The sequence below is a fragment of the Schistocerca nitens genome, chromosome 1, assembly GCF_023898315.1.
Source record: "Schistocerca nitens isolate TAMUIC-IGC-003100 chromosome 1, iqSchNite1.1, whole genome shotgun sequence".
Taxonomy (NCBI): Eukaryota; Metazoa; Arthropoda; class Insecta; order Orthoptera; family Acrididae; genus Schistocerca; species Schistocerca nitens.
The window spans coordinates 527749277-527768370 of record NC_064614.1 but is presented as its reverse complement, the minus strand read 5'-3'; the positions used below and the strand labels follow the sequence as shown (position 1 = coordinate 527768370).

At 37.5% G+C, this 19094-nt stretch overlaps 1 protein-coding gene across 13 annotated transcripts in view; it reads left to right on the top strand.

Annotated features, from left to right (window-relative positions):
* Nucleotides 1–19094, top strand: part of LOC126253413 (broad-complex core protein isoforms 1/2/3/4/5-like) — a 492630-nt gene that overhangs the window by 276488 nt on the left and 197048 nt on the right. The window contains exon 7 of one of the 13 annotated variants that reach the window (XM_049954782.1): nt 8743–9009. The exons of the other annotated variants lie outside the window; for them this stretch is intronic. Coding sequence (XP_049810739.1) covers nt 8743–8981 — 239 coding nt within the window. The 3' untranslated portion in view covers nt 8982–9009. Of the gene's footprint in view, nt 1–8742; nt 9010–19094 lie in introns of those variants that run through there. 13 annotated transcript variants of the gene reach the window in all.

Sequence of the window (19094 nt, the reverse complement as noted above, 5' to 3'; positions counted from 1 at the left end):
ACTGCAGTAATGAGTGGGCTGGCTGATGTCAACACAGTGCATCTGTACGCCACATATGTACCTCAGTCCTCTCATATCTGACAGCAATATCTCACATACAGTCTTGAGGTGTTATGCCAGCTGAAAAATAGTGTTAATCATAGTGCTTTGGTGTTAGGCAGGGAATAAATAGCCCATCTGTTTTGTTTAATGCATAGTCTACTTGTTAAGAATGGCATGACCTGTACTCATCAGGACATACATGTTCTGCTGCATAGTACCATAATTAGAGTCTATGAAGGCTTACAGTTTATTGCTGATACTTCATATTTGAAATGCACATAATTTTTCTCGTTTGTTAGTGGTCTGTAAAAAGCTACTTCTAGATATTTTGGAGCTATGTGGTTATCCCTCTCCCATCCCACTTGGAAGTTTCCTTGTTCCTTAGTTCTTCTTTAGGTAGAAAGCTCATATTTTTGTTTTACAGAGATGAGCTTTAGTGATTTGGTTTTTTTCTTGGACTGGGTTTCATTAATACTTTACACGCCCATTTGTGTAAAGTTTATACATGGTCTGCATGAGTAGAGCATTTAGTATGTTTAGAGGACAATAAACTGCTTAACCTTTCAAGAATGAAAATTGGCACTACGGGTTGTCATGGTAGGTAGAATGGTTCAGATATGATGTGATGCAGCATTTCACATTTCACAAGAAATGTAACACCATGTAGTACATTACAAAAGGGATTCAGAATTTTGATTTCCAACTTTATTGCAGAGTGTACATAGCTGGTATAGAGATTGGTGCACACATTACGATAAATGTGAGAGGGCATTCAAGATTTCAGTGATAACATGGATTGATGCAGTAAGTACCTTCTCTGATTGTCAGAGAAGCATACACCATACATGCTCTTCATAGTACCCCTTAGAAAATAGCAGAGAAGTGTAAGATGTAGTGGCCATGTAACAGATCCCCTTCTACCTGTTCAACAATTTGTCTTTATGATATCTGGGTGGTGACACATATTTGCATCAAAATGTTCTGTGGCTTTGTAGCCACACTACCTGATTCACCTGTAGTAGCAACTCCTCCAATAGGATAGGGGGGACATCTCTGAGAAAAAGAGTTAGATCAGTTCTGTTAGTCTATTTGGCATTAGATACAGCCCAACAAACTGATTATAAATTATCTCAGTTCATATCTTCACAACGAGCTTTATGGGGTTACTTCTACCACTTATGCATGTGAACTTTTGTCTGCCCAAATATGAGTGCTCTACATGTTCACATCTTGAGTGAATATTCTTTCACCAGTAAATAACATCAAAGTTGGGAATTTAAGTTGGAGTATGGAGCACTGTAAATACCATTGCCGAAACTGTATTGAACATGGGTGTTCTCCATTAACATTGTCTGGATGAGCACTCTGCACATTGTGTGGCTATAGTTCTTGTTCACAAAGAATTCTTCAGACAGTGTCGAGATATGGGCACAACACATGCACCACTTGGCAACTACAAATGATATTGTACTTGGAGATGTAAATTCCTCATAAATTATAATGTTTACATTTAACAAACCTTGATTTTGCCAGTATATACACAACTGATAGCATTAGATGATAGAAGTAAAATAAATACTCTGTTCAAAGTAGCATTAGATGATAGAAGTAAAATAAATACTCTGTTCAAAGTACTGGATAAAAACCGCAGCTGAGTCGTGTAACAGGAAGAGCATTGGTTTCTCTTTTCCTCCTAACATACTTAAGTATACACAAAGTAACTTAGATGTAATTTCCATAACTATCAATATTTGTAGATTAGCAATACACATAATTTGTTGTTAGTACCCTTTGCAGAATTAACATGCAGTGACTGCTTCTGTCAAGTTTATAATGCAATTTAATCTGGTCTATTTATTGGATGCTACCCAGTGAGACATTACCTTTCAGATTACAATACTCTGAAGAAGAGTATAAAAGGAATAAGGACAGAATTACAATAAGGGTTTGCAGCAATGTATCTGGGAAACATAAAGTTTCTCTACAAGTGAAATGGCACAATTTCAGAGACTTTACTGGTCTGTTTGCTCCAATGTGGCCATCTGCTTTCTGTTGCAGTAAATACCTGCACCTGGGTTTCAGGCTGGATCCCCCATTTATGTTCAGTGCTGAGGTGCTATTGCAGAACATGGAAAGTCTTGGCAATTCCGTTCATGTGTGATGGATAGTTTAAAGTAGACTGGGGGTTCAGTGAGAATTTGCATCAAAGAGGAAGGCATGCCAGGATAATCCGTGCTGTTGTGTGACCCGCTGTGCCAAAGTGGCTTAGTGACTTATCAGGGAACCTGGGTTTGATCCCCAGCCTTGGTACAAATTTTCTCTCACTGCTTCAGTCTATGTACATAAAATTTCTCTCATAGTAATGGGGAAAACAAAAGGTTTCCATATGTCTGTTGACTGACAGTTCTACATGCATCTGATTGTAGAAGAACTGGTCACTGATGGCATAAAAATGAAGGGGGAGGTGGAGTGGGGGAATTACTGCTTAACATAATGGAACTGTTGCAGCCAATAGAGCAAGTAGTCTGGAGAAAAAAGTGTGTGTATGACAGACAGATACTGGATAAATTTGTTGGCTAGCAGTGGGAAAATAGTGTGATAATGCTTTTGTAATCTATAGAAGTCAAAGCTTCGAAGAGCAGTTTAACAGAATGGATAGAATCATGAAAAGAAAGGAGTGTGGAAGATGAACATCAACAAAAGTAAAACAAGGGTAAGAGAGAGTAGTGGAATTAAACCAGGTGTTGTGGAGGGAATAAAATGAGTTCTGCTGATTGGGCACCAGTATAACTGATAATATCCTAAGTAGAGAAGATATAAAATTTACATGTTTATGTGAAAATAAACCTAGTGTATATGTTTGTGTCATTTAGCCCATGTCATTCTAATTTTTTCTGGATTACTGCATATTTGATAATCTGGATGACGTCCAGTCCCACCTAAACCGGTGAAATGAGATTCGAGTGGTATGAATTCAAAGTATTGCAACCTAGAAGCCTTATTACTTCATTTTCTACATCCAAGAAGTAAGTAAATTTAAAGCTAATATTACAACACAGATAGAGATCACAAAGATTGGTGCAAAAACCAGTTAAGCAGAGCAGAGATGGTTCAAGGTGAATGGGACTGGGATCAGCTTGAACTGTTGAAAACTCAGACTCTCAAAATTTATATCAGAAAAAGAAATAAAACAATATTGAAAAGAACATAGACATCAAAGTATGAACTTTATTAAAACAGTGTTATTGCAGGTGTTTATATAGGCAAAATAATGGTTTCAACTTAAGTCTAGTAACGGTTCACTTCAAGAAATGCTAGAAGAGTGTCTTTTGTTTGGTGAAGCTGCAACATTTCTGTATGGTGATATCACACCACCATCTGAATGACAAGATGTCAGTTGGCATCACTTCAGACTGTTGTTCCACGTAGCGCATGATGACCTCAAGTGCGACATAGCCATTGGTTTGGCTCATCATTGGTACGATCTTGGCCTCATCACATTCATACTGCATTGGAGTGTTAACCATGTCAATTACAGAAGAGTCTGTAACCACCAACTGTTTGTCTGAATTTAATCACTCAATTATTTCCATATTTTCTGCATCTTCACAGCCTTGCAACCTTCCAATTGAATTACGCAATGAGTGATTGTCCACATTACCAAAATCTTCAGTTTGTGTCAGGCCTACTTTTGTGTAGAATTTTTTTCCGTGACTTAGAAATTTTATCTGACTTTATCTCACCATTGGACTTATCGATCCAGTACACAGCATACTTCACAGTCACTTTCTTTAAAGATCCAACAGTGTTTTCATTGCCTTCTAAATGCAAGATTGAGTGTAGTAGTCACTGATGATACTTTCTCTTGAGACACTGCAGAACGCTCTGATCTATTGGCAAATCAAACAGATATCATTTAATGGGAGAAACAAGGCACAGATGCTGTCACACTGCAATTCTTCTACACTTAGATGTGAGGGTGCATTATCATTGTCAAAGTAGCTTTGTGTGGCAGTATCTTTCAAAAACTTTTTGCACTCCAGTACAAATGAGTTCAAAAAAAAGTTCATGAAGATTTCTGATTTGTTCAGACATTATTTTGACGCATGTAGGTAACTGGAAGAGCTGACATGGTTACATTCTTGAATGCTCTTGGCTCGGGAGACTTCCCAATCACAACCAGTTTTAGTTTGTGATTTCCAGTTGCATTTGAAGCTTCCATAGCTGTTACCTGTTCCTCACCTGTTTTGTGTCCAGGACCACTTCTTTCTTCCTGAGAAGCAAGTGTTCTTGTAACATTTTGTTTGAAGTTCAAACCAGTTTCATCGCAGCTGTAAATTTGTTCATTAGATAAATTTTCTTCAGATTTTTTACACTGTACAATAAATTCCAAAACAGTCTCAGAGTCACCTAAGATCTTTCTCCACATCCACCTAGTTGATGCATTCCTTACCTCTTCTTCCACTTGTGAGCCAGCCCACAGTAGTAGCAAAACTATTGTATCCCTCCTGCAGCTAGGTTTTAAAAAACAAGACTTTCTCCTACAAGACTGAGCCAGAAATTGGGGCTGCCTCCTATTTTTCTTTCATAAACATATGAACATCATGTCACTTGTTTTTTCGAATTCAGAATTGTTTGTAGTTTTTCAGTTAAGAGATTCTTCAGAGCCATTCTTTGTAGAAAACTATTGCAATTTAAATCGGTTTCTTCGCCAGTCACCAACAGTAGCTTCAACAATACTATATTTGAGAGCAAGATTTTTTATTGTTTCTCCTTTAGTTATTTCAGTGCTTCTAACTTAACATTCAAAGATACAAATTTCCTTTCTTTGTTACAGCATTTATTTTTCGAAGGTGTATAAATAAAGAAGTCAACAAATAAAACTAAACGCAACACTGTACTGTACCAATAGTGAAGAATCGATAACACCACTTTCAACAAAAGGCTTGCTTGTGTAAACAATTAAAAACTGTTTGCATGGGGTTATTCACACGCACACGCACGCGTGCACACACACACACACACACACACACACACACACACACACACACACACACACACACACACACATGCACACACACACACACACACACACACAAACCCCTAAGAGAAATGAGTACTTCGACAGGTATGGTGTTGCAAGTCATTGGGGCAAATGGATCAGGGATCAAGACAGTGTACAGTAGGCTTTGTTTTGAAGCTCAGGTTTATCGAAAACTTGTAATTCGAACTATCAAGACTCTTCAGATACAGCTGCAGAGGAATAACATCTCCTCTGCCCAAATCTGCTCCCAAACGAAAAATGTGGGTAGCAGAGAGTCAGCATTTATTTCCGTAAATCCATTGGATTACTGCACAAAATATAGAGAAATAGGTGATATTACAATACTCATTTTACCTACACCACATCAACTACTTACTGTCCACTGAGAAAGAATTCTACAGAGGAATACAAAGAAGAAAAATGGATCTCAAGACATCATACCATGAGATAAATGTATTGTCTATTCTGACATTCTTTAATTATCTGCAAGATGATCCTAGATGAGCACCACATCTTATTTTTACATAACATTCTTGAGCAATGAAGACCTTCTTTCTTAAAGATGATTTACCCAAGAACATTACACCAAATTATATTATTGAATGAAAATATACAAAACATGTCACCTTACCGATTTGCCCCTTTCAAGATTTTTAATGATTCTCAGTGAAACTGTGGCTAAACTAAGTTGTTTTCGGCGTTCCAAATTTTCTTTTTCCCCAGTTTAAATTCTGATCAGTATGGATACATAAGAATTTTGAAGTTTCCACCCTATTTATTGTGTCCTCACCATGTGTTAGATTTATTACTGGTGTAGTACCCCTAGATATGCAGAACTGAATATGTTGTATCACTTTAAAATTGAGGGTTGAGACCATTCAGAGAAAACCAGTCAATGATACTTTTAAGAACATTGTTTTAGAATTTCTAGTTTCTGTATGTACGCTTGGATTGATTATAATATTAGTGTCATGTGCGAAAAGAATTAATTCTGCTTGTGGTATAATAGACAAAAGATCATTTATATATATGGTGAACAATAGTGGACCCAAGACTGAACTTTTGGGAACCCAGAATACATCACTAGTCTATATTGGTTGAATTACTAAGTACACCTGCCTACATTGTTTTGGACAGATAGCACATTATCCATTGGTTGGGTATACCATTAGTCCCATAAAACTTCAATTTATCAAGGGAAATACTGTGATTCACACTACTAAATACCTTCGAGAGGTCGCAGAAAATACCACAAGCTACATTTGTGTGGAGACCATTCTCTTTATAGCCACTGACTTCTCCACCAAACTTGCAACAATGAGTCACTATATGTAATTAATGAATAGAAGACTGAGCAACTAGACAGCACTTACTGGTTTCAGGTTTTCCCAAAGTAGTACTTACGACTGGATCTTTAACCTGTTGTCACATTTACATCGCTAGCTCACAAATGAAGGACACTGTTCTGAGGTTTTTTTTTTTCCCCCCATTCTAAGCCATTCTGATTCCCAATAACTGAGAATATTAGCCATTTAAATGAATGGAAACAAGCATTGTGAATGTTCCACAAAACTGTTTTATTATTATTATTAATAGGTTTTCTGTTTACAAGGTCAAGTCACACCATTGCCTTACACATTTCATAAGAGCATCTCTGCTCTCTTTTAAAAAGCTTTTCCAAATTCCTGGCTGTAACTTTAGGTGCTCAGTGCATGCACCTTTAAGACCTACATTTAGGGTATAGTTGATATATTTATGATTGGGAGAAGTGCTGGCCTTTCTATGCAGAGGATGTGGAGGTACCATACTGTCATCCTCTGGCAATACCCCAAGTAGCATGAGAATTACAGGATCTTCTCTATCTTGTTATCATCAGTATTCTATACTTACTATACAATGGATATGGCTTTTGTAAATCACCTGTTGCATGTAGCCATTTTGGATTCACGTAAATAATGACCTAATAGCAGTTGGTTTCCAACAAATATAAATAGTTACTTACGTGTGGACTGGCTGCCTGAGAGAGTCAGAGTTATACTGAAGTTGCTGAAATACAGAAAGGACTGTTTACCAGAATAACTTTTCCAAGCACTGTTTCCTAAAATTGTGCATGAGCAGTGCAACACAATATGTCGAAAACTGTGTGTATAAATATAAACAGGAGAGAACCTTGGCTACTGATTGTGGCCTCAAAATCCACTTGTAAATGGAATCAGTATGTTTGATACAGAATGAACATATGACTTTGAGGTCACTGGAATAGGTGAATCATTTTTACGTAGTGAAAGCTTTTATGTGTGTAAAGACTGTGTGGATATTGGTATTTCAGATCAAGTAGTTCATTTACCCAGTAGAAAAATAATACTGGATCATACAAAATAACATTCTTGGAAGGAACAAATCACTCACTAAAGAGCACAACGAAATTCAGGAAACAATTTAGTCGTGGAAGTTTACATAATGTGTACCAACTTGGCAACATCTTGTTACATTTCTTTAGAGATATAGGCTTCAGGGATCATTTAGGTGATGCTGGGCTAGAAGTGAGCAACAACAAGTGGTGGTTTACAATGTTACCATCATCCTATCATCACCATTTCATATCTTCTTCCTGTCACTCAGGCAAGTTGAAGTGCCATCTTTTGATGCACAGGCTCCCTTTCAGATGAGAGAGAAAGTGAAGTTGTGGAGTGGTTTCATAGTGGATTGTTTTTCAGGAGAGACACAGTTCAGATGTCCATCTGATAAACCGGAGTTAATTCTTTCCCCCAAAGTCACACTAAGACTGACTACTGGGATGGTTCCTTTGGCAAGATCTTATCCTTATCCAGTCTAGGCTTGCGTTCAGTGTCTTATTGACATCATCGTCATCAAACAATGGGATGTTGAACTCATAGTCTGCCCTTCTTTTGCTGGTGAGAGAAACCACCAGCCTGTGCTGTATGTTTCAGACTCGTATCAGAGTGCCATGTTTTGATGTAATATAATTTCTTTGCTGGCTAGAAGGCAGCACATTGTTTGTCTGGGAACTTGCCCTCTATTTTATATAAAGTGTCAAGTGGTATCTAAATTTTTGGTGGATGTCACAACTCTTTCCCAAACTTTTAGAGAGTAGCATTTAAATTATCTTCAGGTGGATGCTTCTAACTGCTAAGCATGTAATTTGTATCACTTTGGAGCATCTTTTGTATTTTAACACCGTACCAAAAGGAAGAAGGGACATGCATATCACATCCAGTAAGATCATGCGTAGTAAAGCACTATGTTATTCAAGCCAATATTCAGTTGCCTTTCTTGTTTATTCTTGGCGTACCCTCCATTTTTTAGCACTGCCATTTCCTTTCTGTTTTGATTTTTATGATGTATTTAAATTACTTTGTGTACAGTTTGTTTAGTTGCTGTATTTTATTTATTTGTGCAAAGGTGCTAATGACCATGTTGTTTTGCACCTTATGCGAGCAACAAGAACAACAACTAGTCAATCATCAGCTTATGTCTTGGTGACTTAAAGTCTTCTGTCATTATATTAATTAGCAGATTTTCATGTTATTACTGTTTCCATTAAATCTCTTGGCGGATTAGAGTTTCATGTAGTAGAGTACCTGCAACATAAAATTACTCCTTTGTCATGATTATCGAAAATGTGTTGTTTGTAGGTCGTATTGCATATGTGGAAAGTCCTCGTGGTGCAAAACAACTGCTGCATCAAGGATTCTTACATCAGCTGCAGAGAACTGTTGGAAACAAAAAGTATTGGAGATGTATTAATTACATTGATAAACTGTGCCCAGGACGTTGTGTAATGGAAAATAATATCTTTATAAGTAAAAGTGTTCCTCACAATCATGATAATCATTATGAAAAAGTGTGGAGGCAGTACAGTGCCAAAGAATAGTGTTGAAAGTATGGTAGCTGTAATCCTAAGGCTCTGCTTCCTATTATAGTTTGTGGAAAGTTTCTTTCTTTGTATGAAAGGTACAAGTGCCGGTAAACTTGCTGTAGCTATAAAATAATATAATAATAATAATAATAATAATAATAATAATAATAATGGTGTTTGCCATTGACCTTTTGAGGAAAATAAACTTCTAAGATTTATTTATTTATTTTCTCAGTAAAATCTTTCCATTAGATATATTGTAAAACCAATATTGCACAAAAAATTGTCTACATTAGAGTAGAATTAGATTATAACAGTGAATATTTTATAAAGAGGCATTGCTTGACTTGTATTGCAGACTCACAAGCTATTTACACAGTTTCATGATCAAGATACAGTGACAATCTGACATTCTATAAAATCAGTTCTGAAGTGAGTAATAGGCCCAGATAAAAAAAAAGGACAGGGGGGGGGGGTCAAAATAAAATTTTACATGTCTTGGCAACATGTTACACAAATACTTTAGTGGTAAAGGAAGACTACTCACTGCAAAAACGGAAGCCTTGAGTCCTCAACCGGCACACACAAAAAAGAAAGAAACTTTGCTAGCTTTCAGAGCAGTTCTTTTTTGACCTAGAGTAGAAAACATCTCTCTCTCTCTCTCTCTCTCTCTCTCTCTCTCTCTCTCTCTCTCTCCTGATGACATCAAGAGACAGTGTGGTACTGGGGTGCAAGACTCACACGTCTCTCGCAGTTGACTCACATATTATGTGGAACCGATCTTCTTCTTGGGTGAGATGGCTGTGTCGATCTTCAGAAACTCCTCTTCTCCGAAGACTATAGATGGTTAAGGGAATTTCAAGATAGACTTCTTGTCTACTCTTGAAATGATTCTGTACTCTCAGGATACTTTTGTTCAACTCCGTTATATTTTCATCTCCACAATAAAACAACTTCACAAGTTTCACACAAACATTCAACTCTCATGAGTCAACCACATCTTGGACCATTAGAAACTAACAAATACAATTATATTATGTTTGGTTTAATAACCACCATAAAACCAGTTCTTGCTGCTCGCAAGTCAAACACCAGAAAGTCAGATGTAGATGTCTTTTGTTCCATACATAATTCATTTGTTCAAAACAATACAGTCATTACACTGTCAAGGAATAGTGTGTGCTTGCTCCTTGTACTGGACATACAGCTTCTCAGGCGTGTGCTGCAAACACCTGTCCACACCAATCGGCCCACACTGTTGCCATATTCTCCCAATACAAGTCCATCCTGCACACACAGAAACCGACAGCGAGGTACACACATCTCCATTCTCTCACCCTCGTGGTGTTCAAGACAGTGGAAAGCCAAGTGTCTCTAGAACTTACACCGAAATTCTCGAGGCACTACAACACACACCTATGCCACTACATGGCACTGGTTGGACACACAATTGCAGTGCTGCATTTAGGCAGGTTGACTAGGGTGTGGTGGGATTGATGTTGGGTAGGGTGGGTAGAGGGAGATAGATGCAGGAGGCAGGAAGAGGGTTTGGGTGGGTGACTAGCAGCTCAGAGGGAGGCAGCCTGTTTGCTGGGTAGATGTGTGGGAGGGAGGGTTGGCAGAGGGGCGAGTTAGCATGGTCATCAGAACAGGTGGAGAGTGGGACACACTAAAGTTGTTCTGAATTGGGAGGGGTGTCAAGACAGAGGGAGAGAAACTTGGGTGGAGCTGTGGAGACAATGGGTTACTGAAGATTGAGGCCAGGATGGTTATGGGACCAAAAGATGTGTTGCAAGGGTAACTCTCAATCTGCTGTGAAGATTGTACATCATGTGCACATACCATCCCTCCCTCCCCCATTTCTAGCTGGCAAACCTGTTGCCTCCATGTGTATTGTAGCTTGAAAAAGGGTTACTCTGAAAGCTAGCAAATGTCCTTTATTTGTTATGTGTGCCTATTGATGAATCATCACTTGTGCTTTTTAGTGAGTTGTCTCATATACTCCTAAAGTATTTATATTCTACCAGAACTTTCCTGCAAAATTAATCTGTTATTCATTTGATTCCCCCAAGATGTATGCAACTTCTTACCTAAGGAAATATTGAAGGTGATAGTATATATGTCATGATGTATCCCTGTAATGTAATCCTCTAGACCTCTATTCTGAATTTAAAAAAAAAAAATGCATGCTTATCTTGACCTGTAAAACAACTGGTACAAAAATGTTATAAAGGGGTAGCATATTAAATACGCTGAAATAATTTGCTTTGGGTTCTGATGCTTGCGTGATCCATTATCTGTACAATAATATTTTTGTTTCCAAAAGCTACAATACACTGATTTTTTTCACAGAATGTGATACTAGTTCTCAGGCGGAAATATATTTAATGAATAAACATAGTTATGATCATGTCAGTACTTTGGTTGCAGTATACATTGTTCTTGACTGTTTTTAACTTAAGAATGTAACCCATTTACTTTATCTTGAATATGAATACCAAGAAAATTGATTTCAGTAGCACTATCTGTCATTCGATTAACCATGCATAATGTTGGTTCATTGCATTTTTATTCTACTACATGTAGGGATATATAAAGACAGTATGCTGAGAATTTACCGTTACTCTGTTTCTAACAAATTGCATCAGCAATTACATCTGTGACCTCTTCTGCAGCAAGGGTAAGAAGAAATTTTTCACTCTGTGCTCAGTAACACTGGCACCAATTTATTATAGTACTAATTCAGAGTTTCTCAAATTTCAAGGAAAGTTCTTCACATGTGCATAAAAAATAAATCTGATATTATACTCTGAGGAAGACAGTGATATAATATGCAAGTTTTATGACATTGTTCTGAAAGACAAGCCTGGAATTAATTGTTTTTTATATACTTCACATCAGGGATTGATTTTCTATGTAAGATGTAATACACACTTTAAGTAGATTTCTTATTTGTAACACCCCAAGCTATTTAAAGTGAACCTTGTAATCTGTTCCATTTTATTAGGTTTAAAAGTATTACTCATATATCTTTTCGTTATGTTCCTGTACATTTAAAATGTAATTTATTTGTTTGGAAGTCACCGTTTTTGTAGTGTAGTGTAGTGTAGGTGATAACCAATGTTGGTCTTTTATAATAATGATTTTAAGAAGGGTCTCAATCATTCATGTCGAAAATTGTTTTCTGTTAATTTTTCAACACTGGATAATATGTTTTTGAAAACAACACCTTTAAGCTGCATTCATATAACGGGTATGCATTTTCAACATTTTTTTTTCTTTTCAAGTGTTTGTTATCAAATATATGCAACCTGCAGAGCACCAAGCACCAAAATTGCTTATTTCTGAACACTCTTCATAGTATACAGGTTTGGAGCTAAGATATAGTGTTGGATACTCATCCTATTTAGCAGTGCTATTTCTGCAGTTCTTTGTTGCTATGGAAAGAGATCATTTGCTAAGGATGAATTGCAAATACACAATTTTTCTAAGCCCCAGACACCTCGCTGAGCACACACTAGGTAGCACTACATTATATGTTGTAGGGTACGTAACTGCAAGGCAGAAAGTGTTGATGCTGTTGACATATTATTATGTTTTCTAGTAGAATAAGTCAATGTAGAGAAGTGATTGAGTCTGAATGATGCTCAGTTACAGGGATTTGCAAGATTCAACATTTGTCACTGGATTAATACATGCTCAAGTCTTGCATCAGATGTCACACGTTCTTGTTGATTACTGTAGAGAACTTTTGACAGGACTGTATTTTCAGGGTTGTTTACTGCACTGAAGCAGAGAGTTACAAGGACAAATGTATGATGTAGCCTCATGCTGTGAAAACAATGCCACCATTGAGCTCTAGACCAGCGAAAGCACATATCTGATGTGATGAGTCACAACACATGATGTAGCACATAGATGGACATATGTGGAGCTGAGAAATGAAAGGTAAACAATAGTTACCTGTATGCTTCATGAAGATAGTGAAAGTCTATGAATTTCTCAAAGCACCAACCTGAACCCCATCAGACATAATTGGAACAAACTAAGAAATTTGTTGCAGAGCAGATCATTTCTTCAGGAAACCTTTGTATTTCAGAATGAAGGAATGCAGTTTTTCCCTCCAGGGTATCAGAACTAGCATCAAAATGACATCCTACATGCTATTACGTATCTTTTGAATGAGCATCTATAGCTCTCCTAAGGTTTTTGCTGCATAATTTAACTAGCAGTGGTGTACATAGTCTGGTGATGTTTTTGCAATATGCTATGCAACCCACATACACCAACTGGAAGTTTATTCCTCATTGAATTTTTAATCTTTGCAATTTTTTATGTCTTTGGCTTCAGGAAAAATTTTGTATTTGTTCACTTCATGCTCTAAAAGATATTGCAATGTTGTTGTTGTTGTTGTATGCATTGACAAGTTTTTTCTTCAGTAACACACCTCACATTTGTAAAAAAGCTGAAATGGTGTGCTGCTGTCTCAGTAACAAAGACATTCTTAATAACTTACGGTAATCAGATTTGTGAGCTATTTTCTTCCCAGTTAGCTACTGCACAGATTCCTTTATCCTCTTTGTTTTATTTCATGACTCAGTTATAGAATTATCATGTTTCTTAGTTTTTCCATTGTACCCCACAACCCATATTTTTTAAGTAATTTAGGAAAATTGATCTGCTGTTTGTTAAAGAATATAAATGAACAGAAATATTCCACTTTCTTATACCAGGGATCTTAAGCCATGAAGTAATCCATTTCTGAATATGTTTGTTCTTTGCGAAACTACATTATACCAGCGGCAAGACACACTCAAGTACCTTTACTGCGTGTATCTACACACAGTTTTGCAAAATTTCTTCACCAGAAAAGATGAAGTAGCATTCTAGAATGAACAGCAGTTTCCAGCAGGAATAACTTGGAAGTAGATATCCTTGGTATTGCAAAGCAGCATAAATCACTTAATAAAGGCAAGTCTTCTGGTTTGAATAGTATATCAATTAGGTTCCTTTCAGAGTGTGCTGATACAATAGCCAATACTTAGCAATCATTTACAATCAATCACTCAATGAAAGATCCATACCTAGAGACTGAAAAGTTTCTTGGATCATACCAATACTCAAGAAAGGAAATCAGAGAAATCCAATGAATTACAGAGCCGTGTTACTGATGTCAATTTGCAGCAGATTTTTGGAACGTGTACTGTGTTTGAACATTATGAATTTCCTTGAAGGTTATGGTCTCTTGACACGTAGTCAGCAAGGTTTCAGAAAATAATAGCATCTTGAAACACAACTTGCTCTTTATTTGCATGAAGTAATGACTGCTGTCGACATGAGATGTCAGATGGATTCCATATTTCTGATTTCCAGAATGCTTTTGACACCATTCATCACTAGAGGCTTCTAATCAAATTGTGTGCCTATGGAGAATTGTTTCAGTTGTGTAACTGGATCATGATTTCCTGTTAGAAATATCATAGTACATTGTAATCGACAAAAGTCTTGAAGTAAAACTGAAGTGATATCTTGGGTCCCCAAGAAAGTATTGTAGGCCCTCTGCTTTTCCTAATCTACAAGGATGTTCAATAAGTAATGCAACACATTTTTTCTGAAAGCAGGCTGGTTTTGTTCAGCATTCCAATACTTCACATTATCTTCCCATCCCTTGGCTACAAAATTCTATTTTTCAACATAATCTCCATTCTGTGTTATGGCCTTACGCCATCTTACCAGGAGGGCACGTGTGCCCACATGGTACCATTCTACAAGTCAGTGTCAGAGACAGCATCTTGCTGCATCAATACTCACCCCATCACTCATGTACTGCTTCCCAAGGAGTACATCCTTCGTAGGATGTAACAGAAGTCAGAAGCTGCGAGATACGGACTGTGGGATGAATGAGGAAGTACAGTCCAGTGGAGTTTTGTGAGCTCTTCTCAGATGTGCAGACTTGCATGAGCCCTCTCATTATCATGGAGAAGGAGACGTTCGCCTGCTTTTTTGTGGTGACAAATACGCTGAAGTCGTTTTTTCAATTTTCTGAGTCTAGCACAATACATTTCAAGAGTTTATTGTTGCACAGTGAGGGTGAACATAAAATACAATAACCCCTTCAGAGTCTCAGAAGACCATCGCCATGACTTTAGCAGCTGAGGATGCAGCTTTGAAGTTTTTCTTCTGAGGGGAGGTGGTATGGCACCACACCATGGATTCCCATTTTGTTTCTAGTTTGATGTGGTGAAACGTTTTCAGCAAAAAATCATCACAGTCATTGCCCTTTATAGACTTCTGTTAGGTGTCGAGGAACACAATGGGCAAACATCTTTGAGTATCCCGACAGGTGGATGACGCATCCAGTTGTGCAACAAGGTGTTTGATTGTGATCCATCAGTCACCTTGAATGGGAATTTCCACACATTCCAACACTGCAGGAGTTACAGCTGTGTGTGGCTGACTGGCATATGGAAGATCAAACAGATTTGCACGACCTTGTTGCATTGATGAAAGATGCCTCACTCGATGACTCACAATGCTTTTGTTCATTGCCAGGTCTCCGTAGACATTTGCAAGCACCTATGAATATATGGCTGTGGCTTTCTGCCAAAACTCAAACTGATTGGAATGCACCTCTGTTACAGATGCTGTTTTGAAGGCTAAGTATTGCACTGACACCTACTAGAACTTCATGAAATTATAGGGACTGAAGCAGGAATATTCCATGATTGACCTAGGAAAAAAAAAGTGTTTCATTACTTATTGAATGCCCCTCATATATAAACAATTTAGGAGACAATGTGAGCTTCGCTTCCCTCTTAGATTGTTTGCAGTTGATACGGTCATTTACTGTGTAGTAAAGTCATCAGGAGATAAAAACCAATTGCAAAATGATTTAGACATGGTATCTTTATGGCGCAAAAAGTGACTATTGACTCTGAATAAGGAAAAGTATGAGGTCATCTACATGAGTACCAAAATAAATCCATAAAATTTCAGGTACAGAATAAATTTCACAGATTGAAATGCTGTCAGTTCAACTTAATACTTAGTAATTACAACTATGAAGAACTTAAACTGAAATGATCACATAGATAATCTTGTGGGGAAGGCAAACCAGGGACTTTGTTTTATTTGCAGAACATTTAGAAGATGCAACAGGTCTGTTAGAGAGACTGCTTGCACTGTGCTTGTCCATCCTCTGCTATGTGAATGGTATTCTTACCAGATAGAATTGATGGAGGACATTGAAAATGTACAAAGAAGGGCAGCTCATTTTGTATTATTGTGAAATAGGGAGAGAGCATCACGGATATGAAAAGCGAGGTGGGGTGGCAATCACTAAAACAAAGGCATTTTTCATTGTGACGAGCATTTTCATGAAATTTCAATCACCAACTTTCTCCTCTGAATTCAATCTCCTCTGAATTTAAATTCCCCCCTCCCCACCTCCTACACGGAGAGAAATGATTGTTTTTCCCCATGCTCTCTTAGAGAGTGTAACCGTGGAGAAATAGTCTGAAAATGGTTCAAAGAACCCTGTGCCAGACATTTAAATGTGAATTGTAGAGTACTTACATAGATGTAGATCAAATTCTATTTCAAATCTAAACTTGAAAGTGTTTAAGAAGTTTTGTAGCAATGTGGTAATACTGAAACTGCTACAGATACTTCTTATAATTCCTTTCATCAATAACATTTTTTCTTCCTATAAGAGTGATGTGATATGTGGCCATAGTCCTCTTATGTGATAAGTAGTCTTGGTACTTAGTGCTGAATTAAACAAATGTAGGTATCGTATTTACACAAACCTAATTAAAGTAAGCAACAGTGTTTTAATTTTCGGCATCAAATTGTGGCACACTTGTTGTTTGTTTCAGTACTATTTGAGAAGTTGTTTGTAGAAGTATTATGTTTTATTAAAAACTGGCATAAAACTCTCACCATAGAACCACTGATTTTGCAGAATTTGTTCACTTCCCCATGCAACTATCAGGATGTTTTCTTCACTTACATTGCTATCAGGAGATATGTAGCCTCTTAAGATAATGTGGAACACAGACTCCTACAACAACATTCTTTGATACAGTTTTGTAGTTCCTTTGTCACATGAATGAAAGTCAAGCACTTGATGACTTCCTCCATCATTATAATCTGGAACTGCCATAACTGACAGTGTGATGGTCTTTTATAGTTAATAGTCTGCCAAGATACATCACAGTGATATCATACGGAATTCAAAGAATTTACATACAATACCACAGATTATGTTGATGTCTGTGATGAAGGAATATTAGAGTGATTTACAAGTGTGAATTTGTGCATGTGTGATGCATTTTATGGAACAAGTACTTGATGGCTTCACCAGCGTTGCTCCCTGGCTTTGTTTCATTCCAGATATTCCAGCTATATTCTCTCTGGCAATTGTTAATGTGGGGAATGTGCAACAGAAGACAGTGTTTCTGATTGCAATTTTTTTTTCCAGATGAATTACATAAACAGAGAATTGTTGCTCTTTAACCTAATATTATTCTGCTGATTTTTTCCTGGAATATTCTTTTTTATTTCTAAAGTCATCATGGATCAAATACAGGGAACAAGTGATTATGTACTACTTTTATAGAAACCAGACTGCACTTCTAAAAATCAAAAGACATGAAAGGAAGGCAGTAATAACATTGCAGAAGAAGCTGAGTAGTGCAGTCGCCGTAGTGTAGTGGTTATGATACTAGATTGTTGTATGGAGGGTCGTGAGCTCAAAACTCACCTGAAATGAAAAATTTTAATTTCTATATTCGGTTCGAGTACATTCTAGAAGTATCCACAAATGGCAAGAATCATTGTACTGGAATGTTTTGTAGCTGTATATATACCGTATGTGTTCTGGCCGGAGGCAGTTCGCTCCGCACTCTTGTATGTGGAAGTGCTGAATAAACCTTCATTAAGTGAAGTTAGTATTCGTCATTCATCTACTTACACCTTCCTCTACATCACATTATTCTGGTGGAGGCACTGGGTATCGGAACTTGTGATACCGCACATTATCAATGACACAGTGGCTCCCATCAGGCCATGACAGAGCCGCTGCTAACTTGGTGAGAAACCCAAGTTTGAGCCATATTCAACAGATCGCAATCTGTCAGAGACAGAAGAAGAAGAGGACGTCACGATGACAGCAACTGTGTGCCGCCACATGAGACATCCTTCCAGGTTCTCTGGTGATGATCGCCAAGATCCATGCAAGTGGCTGAAGGTATATGGGCATATAGCCAAATTTAACAAATGGGATGACATCGTGTGTTTGGCTAATGTATTTTTCTACTTGGAGGGCACTGCTAAGCAATGGTATGAGAACAATGAGGAGAAGTTCACAAGCTGGGAAGTATTCCAGGCGGAACTGCACAAGTATTTCGGCGGCACACAATGACAGAAGTGCAATGCTGAAGATAAATTATAGTACAGGGCACAGCATCCAGGAGAAACAACAGCATCCTACATTCAAGACGTCTTGGAGCTGTGTAAAACAGTGGATCCTTGAATAAACTGAACTCATATGTTTTGTTAACAGTAAGTGGATCACCTTCACACCCATATCCCCCCCTCCCTGCATGGTGACCATTCAAACAGATTTGCATTCGCCTCTGCGTTGGTAAGTATCTAGAAAGAATTACTCTGAAAATGCAATAAAACTAGCAGTTTATTTTCACCTTTCTTTTTACCTATTTGTAACTTTGAGAGAAGCATTATGTTTGGCGAATTTTGAGTAAAACCTACATTTCTCTTGTTGCCATGTTAAAATGTGTTTATTTTGCCAAAACACAGTGGAGTTTACACAGTGTCACCTCACTAACATGTTATGCAGATGCAGTTGTGAGAGAATTCTGAAACTGTGGGAAAAGCAAGGTCAATAGCTTACAAAAATACACAGCCTCAGAACAAAAAACATTGTGCAATGTCTTCACTTATGCTGCTCCAGGACCTACAGTATTTCTTATTTCAGCAGCTATTGATGACCCATAAATATTACACTATGACATCAAAAAAAGTCTGTAGTTAGGGGAACAACACGGTAGATAATGAAGTTTTGCGTAATAACCATATGGAGAACTACTCTACTCTTTGTGTGCTGTC